This window comes from Morus notabilis, unplaced genomic scaffold (genome assembly GCF_000414095.1).
Source record: "Morus notabilis unplaced genomic scaffold, ASM41409v2 Scaffold406, whole genome shotgun sequence".
Lineage (NCBI taxonomy): Eukaryota > Viridiplantae > Streptophyta > Magnoliopsida > Rosales > Moraceae > Morus > Morus notabilis.
The window spans coordinates 533,875-551,685 of NW_010364333.1; the positions used below are offsets into that span (position 1 = coordinate 533,875).

Consider the following 17,811-nt stretch of genomic DNA (forward strand, 5'->3'; position numbering starts at 1 on the left):
GTGAGTTGAGAATTCTGCTTTAACTGGAAACCAGGTAAGTAAGAATCTCGCCTATAGCATGAAAACTACGGTTTTCAAACAAAGATGTTTTTACCCGTTTAGCAAATATTATGGAAATACATGATCAATATTATGCCTTGTTATGTCACGATATGCTATGTCACGGTATGCTATGTTATGACACGATATGCCATGTTATTTCATGATATGTTATGTTGAGAAATGTCAGTCTATGACTTATGATGTTATATGTTATATGAGATATGCAATATTAAATTATATTTGCGTACTCACCTTATGATAAGGATGATTACGTTTATGAATGTGATGTTATGTAGTGGCATGTCATACTGCATACTCACAATAAGACAAGTGAAACGAAAAAGTTAAGAGTGTTGCACCAACCTCTCGACCTACGGAAAGGATTTATTGCCTGAGGAGGCAATCATTTATGTCCTGAAGAGGCAATTATTTATGGCCTCAGGAGGTAAATCAGGGTCACGGTGTAGTTGGGGACCTTGTAAACCCTCTCTACCCGTTGATTGTGTGCACATCTCGGTACGAACACTCAAGCTCACCATGTTAAGTAAGACAAGATTAGTAAATTCTTAGGGCATGTTCATAATGAAGCATAATTGGCTCATGCATATTTTATTAAATGTTTTTAAAGTTATGTGTTGCGAGAATGATTTCTTACTTCCTGAGCGAAAGCTCAATCAAATATGTTCATGTTGTAGGTAAGAATCCTATCTGCAATTCTTAAAGGGCAATGGTGAGTGGCGGACGAATGGTGGAGATGAGAATGGATACCGTTTACGCTTAAATCTTCAGCAGTAAGTTTAAATAAAATCATGTACATGTATATATGATTCAAAGGTTTCAAGTATGTATGTTTGAAAAATATATGTACATATGTATGTTAAAGAAAACCGAGGTTGTAGCTAATTACCCTAGTCATGAGTATTTAAGTTTTAAAATGTTGCAACAATCCGTGCAACAAATATACGAATTTCTAAATATGGTGATTTAAATGATTGATTTTGAAAAGACTTTAAGAAGTATTTGAATTTAAGATTTCCCATAAATTTCGGTTTTAAAGTCATATTAGATGGTTTGATTAAACTGGCTAGATTTAGAAAGACTTTTAAGGAGTATTTGAAACAAGAGTTCAAACGCTACTCAATTTGAAAGATTATAAGGTCTTATTTTAGTTGAAATTAAGAAAACTTTAAGAAATTTAATATTTCATTTTAGGAAATTATTATTACGATTTATGAAATTTTTCCTTCTTATGTTTCAAGTAGTTATTATTTAAAAAAAAAAATTATTCTGCCATAGGAGGGTCGTCACAGGTTCTCTTTCCCATGCTCGAGTTTGGCTCCAATTTAGGGTGTGATGTTTGGATATGCCGGTTACTAGAAATTTTGGTTCGATAACGAGCTCAATAAACACACACATGGGGAGGAGATTGTTGAGAAAAGTGCATGTGTATGTTGTCTTACATAAAAAGTGGATGAGAATGTGAAGTGGTTTATAGAAATAGAAAGACCCAATACCTAATAAGTTAACTTTTTGGGTCAAGTTGGACTCTTAAAATGTGTTAGTCTAATTTTATCTGTAGTGTCTTCCCAACATAAAGACTATCTAGTTCTTATTCTTGGAAACTTGGTATAAAAGATAAATTTGACTAACCCTGACAAGTCCAATATCCTAAATTAAAAGTAAAGATTAGCAATATTATGCATATATTGGACCAGTTGCCAATTTTCCTAGTGATGTGAAGTTTCTTGGAAAAATTCTTCAGGCTAGTTGATAACGTTATAGGTCATACCTTTCCAAATATCCTTGACACTTTGGTGTTTATTGAAATTTCAAAGACGTATTTGAAGGCAATATACTATAATGTTCCCTCTACGCATCAGTCAAGACAAAAAGAATCGAACTGAAGAAAATAAGAAAAAGCGAAATCATTAAAATTAGAAAAAGTGCTTATAAAACCATTTATGGCGATTTTACCATTGGTTTCTTAACTAAGAGAAAAATATTAATTTAAGTTTTTGAGCAATAATTTGTAGTTCTTAAAGTCATTGCATGTGAATAAACTGTTGACAATAATGATAATCTCTACTAATAGCGATATATAACATTAGCCTCTCAACATTGAAAAGAAAAAGTAAAAGTAAATGAAATTAAGAGAAGAAACTCTTAGTCCACCACACAGGTGGTGGCAGAATATCGGTGAAAGGCAATCTGTTCTCTCTCACCTATCATTACTTAAAAATCAATGTAGTAGAGTTGTTTCTCTCCCATTGGGGATTTTTCCCTTTAGCTGCTTTTCTTTACGTACAAACAGTACTCTTTCAAATAGATAAAATAAGAAATTAATACTATAGATTTCTTTTAACATGGAAATTAAGCGGCCATATGCTAAAAAAAAAAAAACGAAATTAAGCAGCCACAAAATAGTACATTGTAGAGATACAAGCATAACAGATAATACAAGTACTTTTAAATATTATTTAGATAAAGCACCTAAGAATACATTATTGGAAATAAACTGATCAAACTTTAAACCATGAAAACTTTTTGCCTCCGGTACATAATCAATTCTCATTTGGGTATTGAAACAAGTTGAGGGAAGGATTAACGATGCTAAAACCACCATCAATGAGAAGACTATGCCCACTTATATAATTTGCCTCATCACTAGCCAAATATAGAGCCGCATTTGCAACATCTTCTGCCTTAAGCGTCACATGTTTTAGATTTCCCCATGACTTGAATGTATTCTCAAGGACCTCCTGGTTGGTCGACCCAAAATATTTTGAAGTCATTGGCGTCAATAGGGGAAAAGGTGACAAGCAATTCACTCGGATCCCGAATTGTCCCAACTCAACGGCCGCGTTTCTCGCTAGGCCTAACACGGCATGCTTCGACGCGGTATAGGCATGTGAGGATCCACCACCAATATGAGAACACATACTGGCGGTTGTTATGATGCTGCCTCTTCTCGCGGGGATCATAACCCTAGCAGCGTGCTTTATGCCGAGGAAGACTCCAGTCACGTTCACGCTCATCACGCGCTCGAAATCAGCCTTCTCGTTGTCAATAATTCGTGCCTTGTTCTCGTCAGCTATGCCTGCGTTGTTGAGCATTATGTCAAGCTTACCGTAAGTCTTAACGGCCTCGTCTACGGCGTTTTTCACATGGGATTCGTCTGTGACATCGCAATGGACATATTTGCAGCTTGTTTGGCCGATTGATTCGACGACTGAATAGCCGAGATCGTCTTGGATGTCTGCTATGACTAGTTTGGCTCCATGATGGGCAAACACTTTAGCTGTGCATTCGCCAATTCCGCTTGCTCCTCCAGTTATCAAAGCCACCTTCCCTTCAAGCCTATTGTACAATTTAATTTGTTCTTAAATAATAATAATAATAATAATAATAATAATAATAATGAAACGCTAATCACAAATAACAATATTACTTGTGTGGAACCTTTTTTTTTTGGGGTTAAAAAACTATAGGATTTAATTTTTAACTGACCTTCTAGGCACTGCAGATAATGATGGAATGGTTGCCATTGTTTAGAGACTAGAGAGAGAAAGAGTCGATCTTGTTAATTGGGTTAATTGAGATAAGCACTACTAGCTAACTAATGCTTAATTTTATAGTCTTCAGAATTCAGATTATTACCAAGTTTGTGACGTACCAAGTTGTTTGTTTTTTCCGGTGGATGTAGGTCAGCATAGGAAAAGAGAGCAAAGTTAGGCGATTGATGGCGTTACTCATGCTTTTGTCGCTTTGATGTATGGATTTTTCTACGATTCGATACATGCATTTTCGCATATCATCTTCAATCGGTGTCAATAGAAGAAAAGGGGATTTGTATGATCGGAATTGTCCGTTTTCATTATCGGTAGAAACTGTTATTTTAATTATTGAATTAATTTTTTAATAGTCCGACGTGTATGGTCATTTTTAAAATTTGGTGATGTAAAAGTGCTGCTGTTAAAAATTAATCTAAGAGTTAAAACAACTGTACGTAGTGAAAAAGAACAGTTTCTTAAAATTTTCAAAAAAGCCGAAAGAAAAAACGGACTAAGGTTGTTGACTGTATTTCCTACGTGAAAAAGTAAATATAGTAAAAGAAGTAAACAAGTGGAAGAACTAGAAACACAGGGGGCGTTTGGTAGAGGGATTCGTTCCCTGATTCGAATCATGATTCGTGGTTCGCTACAGTATTTTCTCTCACAAAAAATACACGTAAATCGAAAATGGTTCGAATCACATAGTTTGAATCCTCCAACCAAACGAAAAATAAAAAGAACATTAATTATAAGTGAGAACAAAGTAGAAATAAGAACTCTCTAAAACAACTAGAATCCACAGATAATGAAAAAGCGATAATTTTTTTTTTCTTTTTTCTCTTTCTCCTGAAAAGGTTGAAACGACATAAAATAAAAGTATTTTTTTTTTAAATCTCTTTCTCCTGAAAAGGTTGAAACGACATAAAATAAAAGTGACAAGAAAATAAGAAATTTACATTGAAGCATGAAACGACACGAACTACTTAAATACAAAACGACCTCAAGGAAAGAAAGATGCAACAACCACATATTTACAGCAGCCCCAAAAGAGAGAGACAAACAAGGAAACAGCAATATTTGAACAAACGACTTAAATACAGAAACGACAAGAAACTCTAGTGGATTTGAACCAAGTCATATAAAAGGTCTAGTTCTAGTTATTCATTCGTACAATTTTTGTACATAAATTATTCTCAAATCTTTTCAACGAAGTGTTATATAACACCAATTCTCTAAAAGCGGCATTCTTCTAAATCACCCTGGTAAAAGTTGTTTTAGCGTTCTTATTTGCTTAGTTCACCGAATATTCCAAATTTCTAAATTAATCTATTGTGCGCATTTCCTGTAAAATCCCTAAAATTTTAACACAAATTTGTTGAACGCGCAAAAAACATAAAAGTAGAGAGGTAAGAACGGGCCGGGCCGGGCCCATTTTCCTTAGGCCCACGCGGGATTGGGACGGACTGGTTTAGCCCACGAATTTTGTGGGCCGGGCCGGGCCGGCCCGTATAAAAATTACCTCAATCTATCCAACTCCACAGGCTAATTTTACGTAAGCCGGGTTAGGCCGTGCCGTGGGTCAGGATGGGCCGTGCCGTGGGTCTTGAATGGGCTGGCTCATTCAAGGCTCATCTTGGCCCATCATGGGTTTAGATGGGTCAGCCCATCTAAGTATGTAATTTTTAATTTTTATTTTTAAATTTTTAAACAAGTTAACAAATATAAAAGTTTGAATATTAAATGAAAATATGAAAAGTGATATTTTATTTACGATTGTCTCATTAAATAAAAACATTTCTAAGAAAAACCGAGTGGGACAAAACCTTAGTAAAGAAAAAATAGTACAATCAAGATAATTATACATAAGATGCTTACAAAATTACTAAAAAAAGAAAAAAAAAACATATAAATATTATGGGCCTAGATGGGCCGGGCTGGCCCAATATGGGCCTAGATAGGCCGGGCTGTCCAGCCCGTCTCAAGCCCGACCTGGCCCATGATTTTTCATGGGCCGTGCCGGGCCGGCCCATAGGTCGATATATGTTGGCCTAGCCCAGCCCACCAATATTTATGAGTTTGGTCATGCCTTGAGCAGTGACGGGTCGTGCCGGCCAGGCCCATCACTGTGTCAGGATGGGCCTGGGCCGGCCCATGGGTCCCGGCCCATTGTTGCATCTCTACATAAACGACAAAGTTTTCTTTGTTGGGATCAAGTGCTTGAGTATGTTAGACCATCTCCATCGGAAATGTTAATATCAATTATGTATTTAATATTAAAAAGTGTGATATGTTATGTTATTTCATTAAGCTTTGAAAGTCGTAAAAGTAAACTTTTATTTTTAAAATAATTAGAAAATGTAAAAGTTGTAATGATTACATGAAAAAGAAAACATTTCAAGCAATAGTAATTAAATGTCAAATCTCTTATATACTATACTTGGTGAGAAATATATTTGTCACAAAATATAGCATATGTGAAATTTAACACAACAAATAACATTACATTAGAGATTATTTTTTGCACTTAAATGTTAAATTTGTAATCAGCACCTTAATTATAACATTATATTTGACATGCTACAATATTTAAGGGGATATTTTTATTTTTATCTCATGTGTTTAAGTTTATTCAAAATGTATACCTTCGGTCTTTAATCTAATCAAATGTATACCTTCAAATTAAATTTAATATACGAATCTATACCTTATTTCAGTCAATGATTGATTTTAACCTTTAAAATAACAAAACTGTCCCAAAAAAAAAGAGAAAAGAAACTAAAACTTTCCAGCATCACAAACAATAAAAATTTAAAACATAAAAAAAAAAATCCATTTCAATGGTATTTTGTTTATTTTTTTGAGGTCAAAACTGTAAGTTTAAGGTTTTTTTAGTTTTTTTTTTCCTTTTTTATTTTTTTATTCAGGGGTCTTTTAGGTATTTTAAATGTTAAAATTAAGGATTGACTGTGAAAAGGTAATGAGATCAAAATCGAAAGTATAGTTTTTGAATAAATTCAAAACACAAAATATAAAAAGATAAATATCCCGTATTTAAGTGAACTCAAAATACTCATTAAAGTTTTTTGTTTGGTCAATGAGATCATAATCAATTCTCAGGGTACTGAAACATGTTGAAAGAAGGATTAGCGATGGCGAAACCCCCATCTATGAGAAGGTTATGCCCACTTATGTACCTTCCCTCGTCACTAGATATAAAGAGAGCTGCATTTGCAACATCCTCTGCTTTGAGCGTCACATTCTTTAGATTGGCCAGAAAACTCATCCCATTCTCGAGGTCTTCCGCGCTACTTCCGGCATATTTTATCGCCATAGGTGTCGCTACTCCGAACGGCGACACGCAATTCACTCTGATTCCGAATTGTCCCAACTCAACGGCTGCGTTTTTCGTAAGGCCTAACACCGCGTGCTTTGCGCAGGTATAGGCGTGTGAGGCTGTGCCGCCAATGCAAGAGCTCAGGCTGGCGGTTGAAATGATGCAGCCACTTCTCGCCGGGATCATCACCCGAGCGGCGTGTTTTATGCCTAGGAAGACCCCGGTCACGTTTACGCTCAGCACGTGCTCGAAAACGGCCTTCTCGTTTTCGGTGATTCTAGGGCTGCTCTTGTCAATTATGCCTGCGTTGTTGAACATTATGTCTAGCTTTCCATAGGTCTTAATAGCTTCGTCCACGGCATTTTTCACTTGGGATTCATCTGTGACATCGCAATGGACGTATTTGGAGTTTGTTTGGCCGATGGATTCGCAGACCGAATGGCCGAGATTGTCTTGGATGTCTGCTATGACTACTTTGGCTCCATGATGAGCAAACAATTTGGCTGCGGATTCTCCAATTCCACTGGCTCCTCCAGTTATCAAAACCACTTTTCCATCAAGCCTACATTCACCATGGACTTAAGTGAGTATGCAATGTAGTATAAAATTAGTCTGCTAATACTAAGACCCCGTTCATTTCACTGATTAGAGTTTAGAATTTGAGTTTTATTATAGTAAAAAACTCTTAAAAATAGTCACATCTCAACTCGAATTAAAAACTCTAATCAACGAACTAAACATGCGTTAAATTTTAGCATTCGAGTCAGACACTCGAACTCCAATGAAATGTGTTATTCTTTAGTAAATTTTAGTATTTAATTGCTATTGATGTTATTTAACTTTTTATTTAGCCATTGAAAAATTGGTATTTTTTAATATATATTATTAATCTGTGCAACAATACGTGAATGGGTTTTTTTGGGAGGTTCCCTTATCCCTGTTTTGCGTTTTTTTATTTCCCCATTTTTATTTCTTTTCTAAACTTTATTTATTTCTTTCTTTTCATTTTTAAACTATCCTTCTTTTTCCCCTCTTTTTTTTTTTCATTTTTTTTTGTCTACCCTTTTTAAATTTTTATCTTTTTTGCCCTGTTATACATTTTCCTTTTTTTTTTCATTTTTATTGACCCTCATAAATATACTTCTTTTTAATTTTCCATTTAAATAATTTATATTCATACATATCCCTGCCTTTTTTTTTTCTAAATTGTGTTCCCCTGATGAAACGTTTTGTTTTTTTTTTACTCTTTTTTTTTTTCTTTTCTTCCCCTATTCTTTTCATTCTTATCATTTTTGTCATATTTTACATGTTTTATTTCTTTAAATGAAACCCTAATAATTATATGTTTTTCAACGAGTATTAATTAAAAGTTTACAATATAACGATTACGACAAAAGTAAATATAATGTTTGAAATAACGTCATAAATTGAAGCACAAAATTAAATAGCACATCAAATATGTTAATTTTGCACTTTTTAGTGACAGATATAACATTGATGTTGGCATATTCTAGATCATCTTATCACTTTGTGTGCAAAACAAACTACACGAATTTTGCAAAAATTAATTAAAAAAAAAAAAGAGCAAACAACACCACACCCCCTTTTGTACATAAATGCCTAAAGCAAAAGTTTAATCGATGGGTAAGAAATGAAATTGTTTGTGCTTCTTTAATATTTTTAAGGCTTAATTCTTATAGAATGTTGAATCTATAATAAGAAACCTCAATGAATTGAAAAGAAAAGTATATACCTAACTATAAACACAACTGAAAAAAAAAAGGACTAATGTGTATATTAAAGTTTAATTTCTTTTTATTTAAAGGGAATATATGTGTATATTAAAGTTTAACTTCGTTATATGAACGTACACAAATTACTGATAAAGTAAATAGTTAATTTGCAATGTTTTACAACAACTTACCTTCTTGACACAGCGGAGAGTAGTGAAGTAGTCGCCATTTGCTCAGAGAAAAGAGAGATTTGATCTTGTTAAGCCTCAGTCTTTTCCATAAAAAAAAAAAAGTAAAAATAGAAATAAAATTCTTCGTCTTTTGAGAGAACAGTTAACGGGAACCAAAGATTGAGAATGGCATTTTAACAAGATATAGACGAGGAAATCTAGCTAATCTCTCGATAAATTCAAGTTATATGGCATCTTAGGCAAGTTGACTATTTGTCACATTATATGTAAGTTCCTATTGAAAAAACAAATGTTAGTTCACTTTCAAGAAAATAAGTTATATATATGCTGTCACAGAAGTTGTCTATTTGTCACGAAAGTTATATATATTCTTTTTCTTGAAAATGAACTAACTTTTGTTTTGTTTTTTTTTTTTTTTCTTTTAATAAGAACTTAAAATAATGTGACAAATATAGAGACAACTTGTTGGTGGCTACTCCAATGTCAGGATCAGATTAATTTGAGTTTTATTTGTTTGTTTTAGCCGGCTGCTTGGGCACCAGATAACGTAAAACAAAACCTTTCTAATGTTGAATTTATTTCTTTTTTTTTTTTTATAATTGTTAAGCTTTGAAAAATAAAGTTATAAAAATAAAAAAATTTTGAAATGGTAAAAATAAGATTTTAATTGTAAAATAATTTTAAAACACCAATCTTGCAATATGATTAAATGAAAATATAAATACATAAAATTACCACTAATATAATCAAATGCCAAAAATTTAACAATGTGCTATACGTGGTGTTAAATATACTATCAAGTATAACATATACTAAATTTAACATCGAAAATAGTACTGTATGAGAGAATAATTTTTGTACTCGCATGCTAAAAATGTGTTATTCAGATCATCATATCAATCAATGTTCTCATCATGGGTGTCATGGACCAAGACATAAATTTGGAAATCAGATAATTAATTGGAACATGTATAACACAAAACACAATTAAGTAAATAGCATTCTCAACCACCACGCAGCAAAAAGAAGATCAATTTTAACAACTGAAGCTATCAGCGACTTAGGATTAAAAACATAGAGGTATAAAAATCCTTATTTTTATAAATATAAAGGTGTTTATTTTTCGATTCCACTCAAATAAGGTATTTTTTTCCCCCATAAAACTACCCTCCACTTTCAAAACTATAATATAATTAGTGAGATACAAAAATATGTTCTCACACAAAGTATTCATCTTTCGTTTGTGGTGGACACATTATTAAGCGTGATCAAGGCTGAAACATGTTGAAGGAAGGATTAGCAATGCTATAACCTCCATCAACAAAAAGGTTATGCCCACTTATATACCTTGCCTCATCACTAGCCAAATACAGGGCTGCATTTGCCACATCCTCTGCCTCAAGCGTCACATTCTTCAAATTGGCTGCGGAACTAAACAAATTCTCAATGTCCCCTTTCTTTCGCCCCAAAAATTTCTCCACCAAAGGCGTCGCCACACCATACGGCGACAAGCAATTCACTCTTATTCCGTATTGCCCCAACTCGACCGCTGCACTTTTTGTTAGGCCTAACACGGCGTGCTTTGAGGCGGTATAGGCGTGTGAGGCTGCACCACCAATATAGGAACACACACTGGCAGTTGAGATGATGCTGCCGCTTCTGGCAGGGATCATAACCCGAGAAGCGTGCTTTATGCCTAGGAAAACTCCCGTTGCGTTCACGCTCATCACACGCTCGAAATCATTCTTCTGATCTTTGAGGATTCGCAGGTAGCTCTTGTCACTTGTGCCTGCGTTGTTGAAAATAATGTCAAGCTTTCCGTAGGCCTTCACAGCTTTGTCCACAGCATTTTTCACATGGGTTTCGTCTGTGACATCGCAATGGACGTATTTGCAATTTGTTTCGTCTATGGATTGACAGAGTGAGTGGCCGAGGGCATCTTGGATGTCAGCTATGATTAGCTTGGCTCCGTGATGAGCAAATACTTTCGCGGTGCATTCCCCAATCCCGCTTGCTCCTCCGGTTATCACGGCCACCTTCCCCTCTAGCCTGCACAATTACATAAATTAGTTGTTAAATTAGCTCTCAATTAATTATGTTTTCCTTTTACGGTTCGTTTAGTTCGCTAATTTAAGTTTTTTATTCGAGTTGAGATGTGACTTTATGTGATAACACACAACCACAAATTTTTGTGCCTTCTCAATCCCAAAGTGCTTTGAGACTATCCAATCTATACTAAAGAGAACGAAGTTCTAATAGTTACTCCACGGTTTTGAGGCAAAGATTAGTAAAGTTTTGATACGGGGCTGCAAAGAAAAAGAAAACTAGTACCAGCTTTAATTTATTTGTTATGAGTTAAGTACTTTATAATGAAGACATGTTGCTGTATGCATAGATCTACAAAAAGATGATCGTGTTAAAGAATAAGGTTTTTAGCGCGCGCTTGTAGTTTGTTTTTTGTTTTTTTTTTTTTATCTTTAAATATTCTTGCTAATTTAAAACTTTGATTTTCAAAATAGCAAAATTTTAACGAATTTTATATCTAATTCAGGACTAAATCATATATATAATAATGTTTTTCGCCTATTGAAAAAATAAATAAAAAGAATAAGAACAAAGAGAAAATCAGAAATATCACATTTTTTGTTTTTTTATTTTTTATTTTTTTGCTAACCTTCTTGAGACTGCCGATAATAGCGAAGTTGTAGCCATTGCAGACTGAGAGGGAGTGCCAACGTCTCAATTATTTGTTTCTCAATAATGCCAGTGAAAAGCCAGAGACTCAATTATATTTTATTCAGCGCTAGTACCGTACATTGTGTCCAATCTGGCATGTGAATTTCGTGTAACATGTTGCCACTCACTTTGATAGGATGCAGAAAAACTCAGCAACATGACAAAACTATAATGGAACCATTGAATGAGCATACAGCAGTGCATACCAACCACGAGTTTAAAAAATAAAAGTATTACTTACAAAAATTCTCTCTAAATTATACCCCGTAACATTTTATCGCTTTATTTTTAAAGTGTAATATATGTTTTTCCTGAATAATGAAATGTTAACAAAAAAAGTCACTTTTATTAGGTTTTGAACTGCAATTAACATTTAATTTACTATTTCAAAGCCATTTTGATAATTTTATGGTTTAAAATTTAATTTGAATCTAATCTAATTCAAATATTCAAATAAAAACTTTATAAATTTTTTTATTCTACAAAAAAAAAATTCATAAAATGTTTTACTTACATTAAATCTTATATGTATCATAATTAGAAGCTCAAATTTAAATTAGTTTTAAATTCAAATTAAATTTTAAATTATAAAACTACTAAAATACTCCAAAATAACAAATTACATGTCATTTTTTCTTAAAAGCTAATGGAATGGGCTTTTTTGTTAACATTTTATTGTTCAGTGAGAACGAATGTTACGTTTCAAAGATTGGAGAGCAAAGTGTTACAAAAGGTATATTCAAGGGGATTTTTTATAATTAATCTAAAATAAAATGTTAAAAAAAACGTGGAAAACGAAAGAAAAATTCTTGGGAGCATGTTATAAACATCATAATTAATAATTTGGTGGAAAACAAATATTCAAAACATCCCTTATATTTTGTCAAAATATCACTTTCGCCTATCTTATTATGCAAATGTCCAAAACATCGCTTTTATTTATAAAAATATATCGAAAACACCTTCTGAAGTAATTAATTTGGGAAAAGGAGATAAATGCCCTTTAAAAGTGCATGGGTTAAGATTTCTACCACTTATTCTTGATTAATAACCTTTTTAGTCAAATAACTATACTAGTAAAAGGGTATTATCCAAGATGAGGGGTAAAAATCTAGACTCATACAGTCTAGGATAAATTATGTAATTTTCTCATTAAATTTTTTTAAATGCCATAATTACTCTTCACAATATTTTTTAAATACTATTTAAAACATCATTAAACCAAAAGACTAAATAAAATCAATTTTAAAAAAAAGCAAAATTCTCAACGTAATTGAACTATTTCTTTGATTGGAATCTTTATTTGAACATTTAATATAGTTTGGGAAGAGTAACCATGGCATTTTTAAGAATTTAGTTACTTCAGGAGGTGTTTTGGTATGTTTTTAAAAACACTAGTTATGTTTTGAGCATTTTCGTAATAAGAGAGACGAAAATAATATTTTGACAAAATACATGAGATATTTTGAGTATTATTCTTCAAAGGTGTGTCTCATCAATTGACCGCATGAGACATACCTTATTTTATTTTGTGGTGCCAACATCATTGGTGTTCTTGAGCATTATTATGAAAAATAAAGGTCATTTGAATTTTGACCTCATAAATTAAATTATCTCACTTTGTAACCTACAATTCAAAATGACACAACACAAAACTCTCCCTTAAAATTATCATAAGTACTGGGAAACTTTGGTACTTTCATAAGCTTTCATGATCCACGACTTCATCTCAAATCTCATTTTAGTTTCTAACTTTTAAATGTTTCATTTTTTTACCCCAATCAATTATTTGTCCCAATTTTAATCCCTCTATTAGTTAGATGTAAAATATATGATGGAATATGTGGAAATTAGGGACCAAAATTGGGAAAATATTCTAAAGTTAAGGGACTTAGACAATACCAAATAAAAGTTATTTTTCAAAATTGTCCCTAAATTTTAGATTTTTTAGTTTTGGTTCTTATTTTCCACAAATTCCGTCATATATTTAACACTTAACTAATAGTGTAATGACCGAGAAAATCCTAGAATTAAATAGTGTAAATTTATTTATTTAAGTCAATGACTTTTCTCAGTAATATACTATCATATTTTGTGACTAAAGGATTTATGAAATTAATATCAATATTCTGAAATTTTGTAGCAAGTTTTATGATTAGTTCATATTTTAAGAACCAATTAATTTAGTTAATAAATTCTTACCGCAATTAAGGTGGAAGAATTCTCAGTACATAGAACAGTTTGAGAATCCTAATTCCAGGAATCTCTCAGTGCAGTATAATGTTAGCAGCATATAGAGAAACACTCTGACATTTAAAGAGAAAACCCTTAATTCCCAAACAGATAAGAGGGAATTAAAGGGGTAGTGTTTCAGTAAAGAAATTTAAATGCAATATGAGTTTAGAAGTCGACAAAGTCGGGAACTGAAATTTCCTGTCAACTAAGTAAGTTCTCAAAAGTTAGTATGAAGTAATAAGAATAGCTATAAGAATAGAGCATTAAGGGGTGATTACCAAGTGTTCACTAAACCTTGCTTATGTAAGCAAGATGACATCAAGTAAGTAATTAGAAATTTAAGTTATGTAAGATACCGTTACCGACTTTCAGTCGACAATAAGGAAAGATATGCAGAATACTGTGTTAAATCCACAAGTAGGCCAACACATGTATCTTAAGGTTAAGAAATGAAAAAGAATTGAAAAACATCAATTCTAGGGTTTTAGAAATAATCGGAACGAAAAATGGACGAAAAATGGGTCCGAAAGGCCAAATCGCGTAAATTAGGGTTTCGACTGTTTTAGGTGGACCAAGTCAAAATTTGTTGACCAAGAGTCGACCAAAACGTCACCCTCAAAAAGTTAGTGAAGAATGGTCAAAGTTGACTAAGTTGACCAACTGTCCGAAAAACGCGGATAAAACGCGTACTAGATAGGAAATTAAGCTGAACCAAAATAGAATAATTATTAAATAATCAATGGTTGAGATTTAAATTAACAAAAGGTTGGATGCATGAGATTTTGAAATGTGGACAAAACAAAGAAGGGCAGCCGGCCAACCTTTTGTGCGAGCAATAGATATTTGTGATTTTTTTGTTGCAAAAAGGTGCTTGAAAAGTCAAAATTTTACAAAAAGTTGTCCTTGCTTTGGGTGACTCGGTTCAAGTGAGGAAGCCAATACATAAATGGTCACTTTCACGTGGGAAAGAAACCAGGGAGTCCAGCCAAGAGAAAAAAGAAGAGGAAAAAAATTCCAAAGTGAGAGAAAGAGTGATTTAGACAAAAAAAAAAAAAAAAAAAAAAAAAATCGACAGAGTAACCGAGGCATCACGTCATCGGAGATTGACCTTCATTTCCTAAGGTGAGATTCGAAGATTTTCTCTTCTTTCTCTTTTTCTTTGCTGCCGTGGATGTGTAGAGAAGAGTAGGGAAAAATTTTCTAGAACTAGAGATTTGCTTGAAATGGTTTAATAACATGTAATCTAAGGATCTAAGGTTAAATTTTTGGTTATTTAACCTTGGTTTCTAGCAATTTTGATATAGAGAATTTTGTTGGAAAAGTTGAGAAACCCTAAAACCATGATTATGATTTATGGTGTATTTGAAAGAGAAAGGATTTAGTTTGTGTTTGAAGGTGAAAACAATGGATAAATCAAGCTAAAGTTAGCTCAGGAAACCTAGAAAAATAAGGCGAAACTCTGACAAAATTTAGTTTGAGAGTTTGGAGTTAAACCTAGTTTTAGTTCTAGAATTTGAGGCTAAACTTGGTTTTAGTTCTAAATAGAAGTTTTAAACTATTTTCTTAAAAAAAAAAAAAAAAAAAAAAACATTGCATAACTGTCAAAACAGTTTTGGAGTTAAACAGAAAAGTTCATTAAGAACTCGAAGTATAATCTCAAGAAGATATTTTGAGTTTGAACCTTGTTTAATGAAAAGTAAGGTTATGGGGATTTGATAAACCTAATCTTTAAATTAGAAATAATGTTTCATAATCCGTTAAGGTAGAAAAGAGAAAGAAAGCCATAAATAGAGAAGTTAGACTTTCTTACAAGCTTGCTAAAATAGAATAGCAAGTGATAGTTAATCTCACACTCTTAGTGGGTGTCTACTCTCAGAAACAAGAAAGAAAGAGAACAGACTCTTTAGCGAATAGAGGATTCCACTTCCTAAAAACAGGTAAGTAGGAATCACGCCTACAGTATAAATAGATTTTAAAATAAACAGTACACATGAATTATATATGTTTGAGTACATTTAAAGATATGTATGTTATGCTATGTCATATTGCATACACTTAAGCAGTGCTCATGAATTATATGTGTTTGAGTACATTCCATGTTATAATATGCTATGCTATGTCATATTGCATATGCCTTAATAAGTCAAGAAGAACCTATAAGAAGAAACTCAGTTGAGTGCCGTACCAGCCTCTGAGAGGGAGGTAACTCAGGCTCCGCAAGGGAGAAGAAAAAAAAAATAATGTCCTCTAAGAGGGAGGCATTCAGTTCAGTTTATAATCACAGTGTCCTTGGGGACCTTGTAAACCCTCACGTCCTGATGATTGCGCGCTAGTGGTACGAGCACTCGGGCCCATCAGTAAGTAAGATAAGTTCAGATAGTAAGTTCAAATAGTAAAACTATGATAAAACATCATAAGTCAGCATAATCAGTTCATGCATATATAGTCATGTGAACTTACAGTTATTTTGCGAGTAATAGTTCCTACTTGCTGAGCGAAAGCTCATTTTAAAGTATTTATAATGTAGGTAAGCAACATGCTCATAATGCTTGATAGACTGATGGCGAGGCAGTGGACGAGCGGAGTGGAGGTCGGGGAATGGATACCGAACGCAGTTATTTCCGCAATAGTTTAAAGTTTTTTAAAAAAAGATTTGTTAAATATGTCTATGAACTTGTATTTTGGAAGCTTGTAGTAAAATTGTTAAGTTGTGTAAACTAGCATGATTTTTGAGAAGCAAAATATACCTATATGTAAATTTATACTTTAGAAAAGGAAATTGGTTTTGAAGTATAAACCCTTTGCTATGTTCAAAAGTAGAAACTAGCATATATGTTGTTATAGTATTTTTAAAAAGAATGCTACAACATTTTATAAAGAAAATGTTGCAGCAATCATAAAGCATTTTATTTAAGCTATAAAATAAAATGCTACAGCATTCATACAGCATTTTACAGTAAGTAAAAAAAAACCTCAAATTTTAGGGAGTTTCAGAACGTACATATTAAAGTTAGTAACAGTGATGGCTAACTCAGCAAGGTCGTCACAAATAGAGTGGCCGAAACTAAAATAAAACAATAAATTAAGGATAATATGTGGAATATTTTAAAAGTTATGAACTAAAATGGAATTGAGAGTAAAATTTAAAGACCATTTATATGATTAACCTAAATAGTTAAATAGCCCGATTAAGCTGAAAATATTAACTTGGGTTGATGAAACTTGGAAACTTGAGAAAATAAATTATTACATAATGGTTTTAGATACCAGATGTAACAGAGAAAAAATCAACTGGGAGTAGAACCAATTAAGAAACATACCTCACACACACATACACACAAATGTGTGATATCAAAATACAGGGGATATTAAGAAACGTAACTCACACATAGACCAATTCAAAATTCAAGTATTTATATAAAAAAAAATTTATAATAGATTCAAGGGATATTTTATGACTAACTTTACGGGCACAGAGTACTCTAAGCATTTACATAATAAGAAAAGGAAGTGTTTTTTTAACTAAATAAATATATAAAGGGTGTTTTAGTTAAAGTGTTTTTTTAAAGAGTCAGGGTCACGGGTTAGCAGGACACCTGTAACCCATCCAGGTCGTGTTCAGGTTGAGGATTTTTCAACTCGTCAGGTCACGGATCGTGTTCATGTTGAGGGTTTTGTGAAATCAAATTGAAACAGGTAATGTTCAGGTTGAGGATTTTTCAACTCGTCAAGTCACGGACCGTGTTCATGTTGAGGGTTTTGTGAAATCAAATTGTTTCAACCCGACATAAAATGACACGAATTGCCAGCTCTTATATCAGCACATTAAACAAAGTACCTTTAAGAACGACATCTCTAGTGTCTTGTAAAGTCAAACGAAAACGTAAAAAGAGAGAAATCTCATAAACGTAAACGACGCCGACGGCCTCCACAAAGAAGCGGGCAATGACCTTGCAGAATGACATGAATTCCAAACGATTTCAATATAA

At 32.9% G+C, this 17,811-nt stretch overlaps 3 protein-coding genes and 1 long non-coding RNA gene across 4 annotated transcripts; 1 reads left to right on the forward strand and 3 right to left on the reverse strand.

The window, feature by feature from the left end:
- Nucleotides 1–2,434: 2,434 nt before the first annotated feature.
- On the reverse strand, nt 2,435–3,631 carry LOC21401822 (secoisolariciresinol dehydrogenase). Its single transcript, XM_010106507.2, has 2 exons — nt 3,550–3,631; nt 2,435–3,399 (listed from the first exon to the last, which is right to left on the reverse strand). Exons 1-2 carry the CDS (start codon nt 3,585–3,587, stop codon nt 2,604–2,606), a joined length of 834 nt encoding a protein of 277 aa, XP_010104809.1. The 5' UTR covers nt 3,588–3,631; the 3' UTR covers nt 2,435–2,603.
- Nucleotides 3,632–6,684: 3,053 nt separating this feature from the next.
- On the reverse strand, nt 6,685–8,900 carry LOC21401823 (secoisolariciresinol dehydrogenase). The gene is made up of 2 exons (XM_010106508.2): nt 8,852–8,900; nt 6,685–7,489 (listed from the first exon to the last, which is right to left on the reverse strand). The coding sequence occupies exons 1-2, from the start codon at nt 8,887–8,889 to the stop codon at nt 6,700–6,702; spliced, it is 828 nt and encodes a 275-aa protein (XP_010104810.1). The 5' UTR covers nt 8,890–8,900; the 3' UTR covers nt 6,685–6,699.
- A 923-nt stretch (nt 8,901–9,823) lies between these two features.
- On the reverse strand, nt 9,824–11,628 carry LOC21401824 (secoisolariciresinol dehydrogenase). The gene is made up of 2 exons (XM_010106509.2): nt 11,526–11,628; nt 9,824–10,900 (listed from the first exon to the last, which is right to left on the reverse strand). Exons 1-2 carry the CDS (start codon nt 11,561–11,563, stop codon nt 10,120–10,122), a joined length of 819 nt encoding a protein of 272 aa, XP_010104811.1. The 5' UTR covers nt 11,564–11,628; the 3' UTR covers nt 9,824–10,119.
- A 3,163-nt stretch (nt 11,629–14,791) lies between these two features.
- LOC112093156 lies at nt 14,792–16,539 on the forward strand. Its single transcript, XR_002902931.1, has 3 exons — nt 14,792–14,944; nt 15,699–15,759; nt 16,350–16,539. It is a non-coding gene; the product is annotated as an uncharacterized LOC112093156 (long non-coding RNA).
- The last annotated feature ends 1,272 nt before the right edge of the window (nt 16,540–17,811 follow it).

What these genes read in the sequence shown, in the direction of transcription:
- LOC21401823 (XM_010106508.2), bottom strand. Translation starts at nt 8,889, where the DNA reads ATGGCGACTACTTCACTACTCTCCGCTGTGTCAAGAAG. An exon ending in CTCTCCGCTGTGTCAAGAAG is followed by an intron (nt 7,490 to 8,851) that starts GTAAGTTGTTGT and finishes TGGTGAATGTAG; the next exon opens with GCTTGATGGAAAAGTGGTTT.
- LOC21401824 (XM_010106509.2), bottom strand. Translation starts at nt 11,563, where the DNA reads ATGGCTACAACTTCGCTATTATCGGCAGTCTCAAGAAG. An exon ending in TTATCGGCAGTCTCAAGAAG is followed by an intron (nt 10,901 to 11,525) that starts GTTAGCAAAAAA and finishes GTAATTGTGCAG; the next exon opens with GCTAGAGGGGAAGGTGGCCG.
- LOC21401822 (XM_010106507.2), bottom strand. Translation starts at nt 3,587, where the DNA reads ATGGCAACCATTCCATCATTATCTGCAGTGCCTAGAAG. An exon ending in TTATCTGCAGTGCCTAGAAG is followed by an intron (nt 3,400 to 3,549) that starts GTCAGTTAAAAA and finishes ATTGTACAATAG; the next exon opens with GCTTGAAGGGAAGGTGGCTT.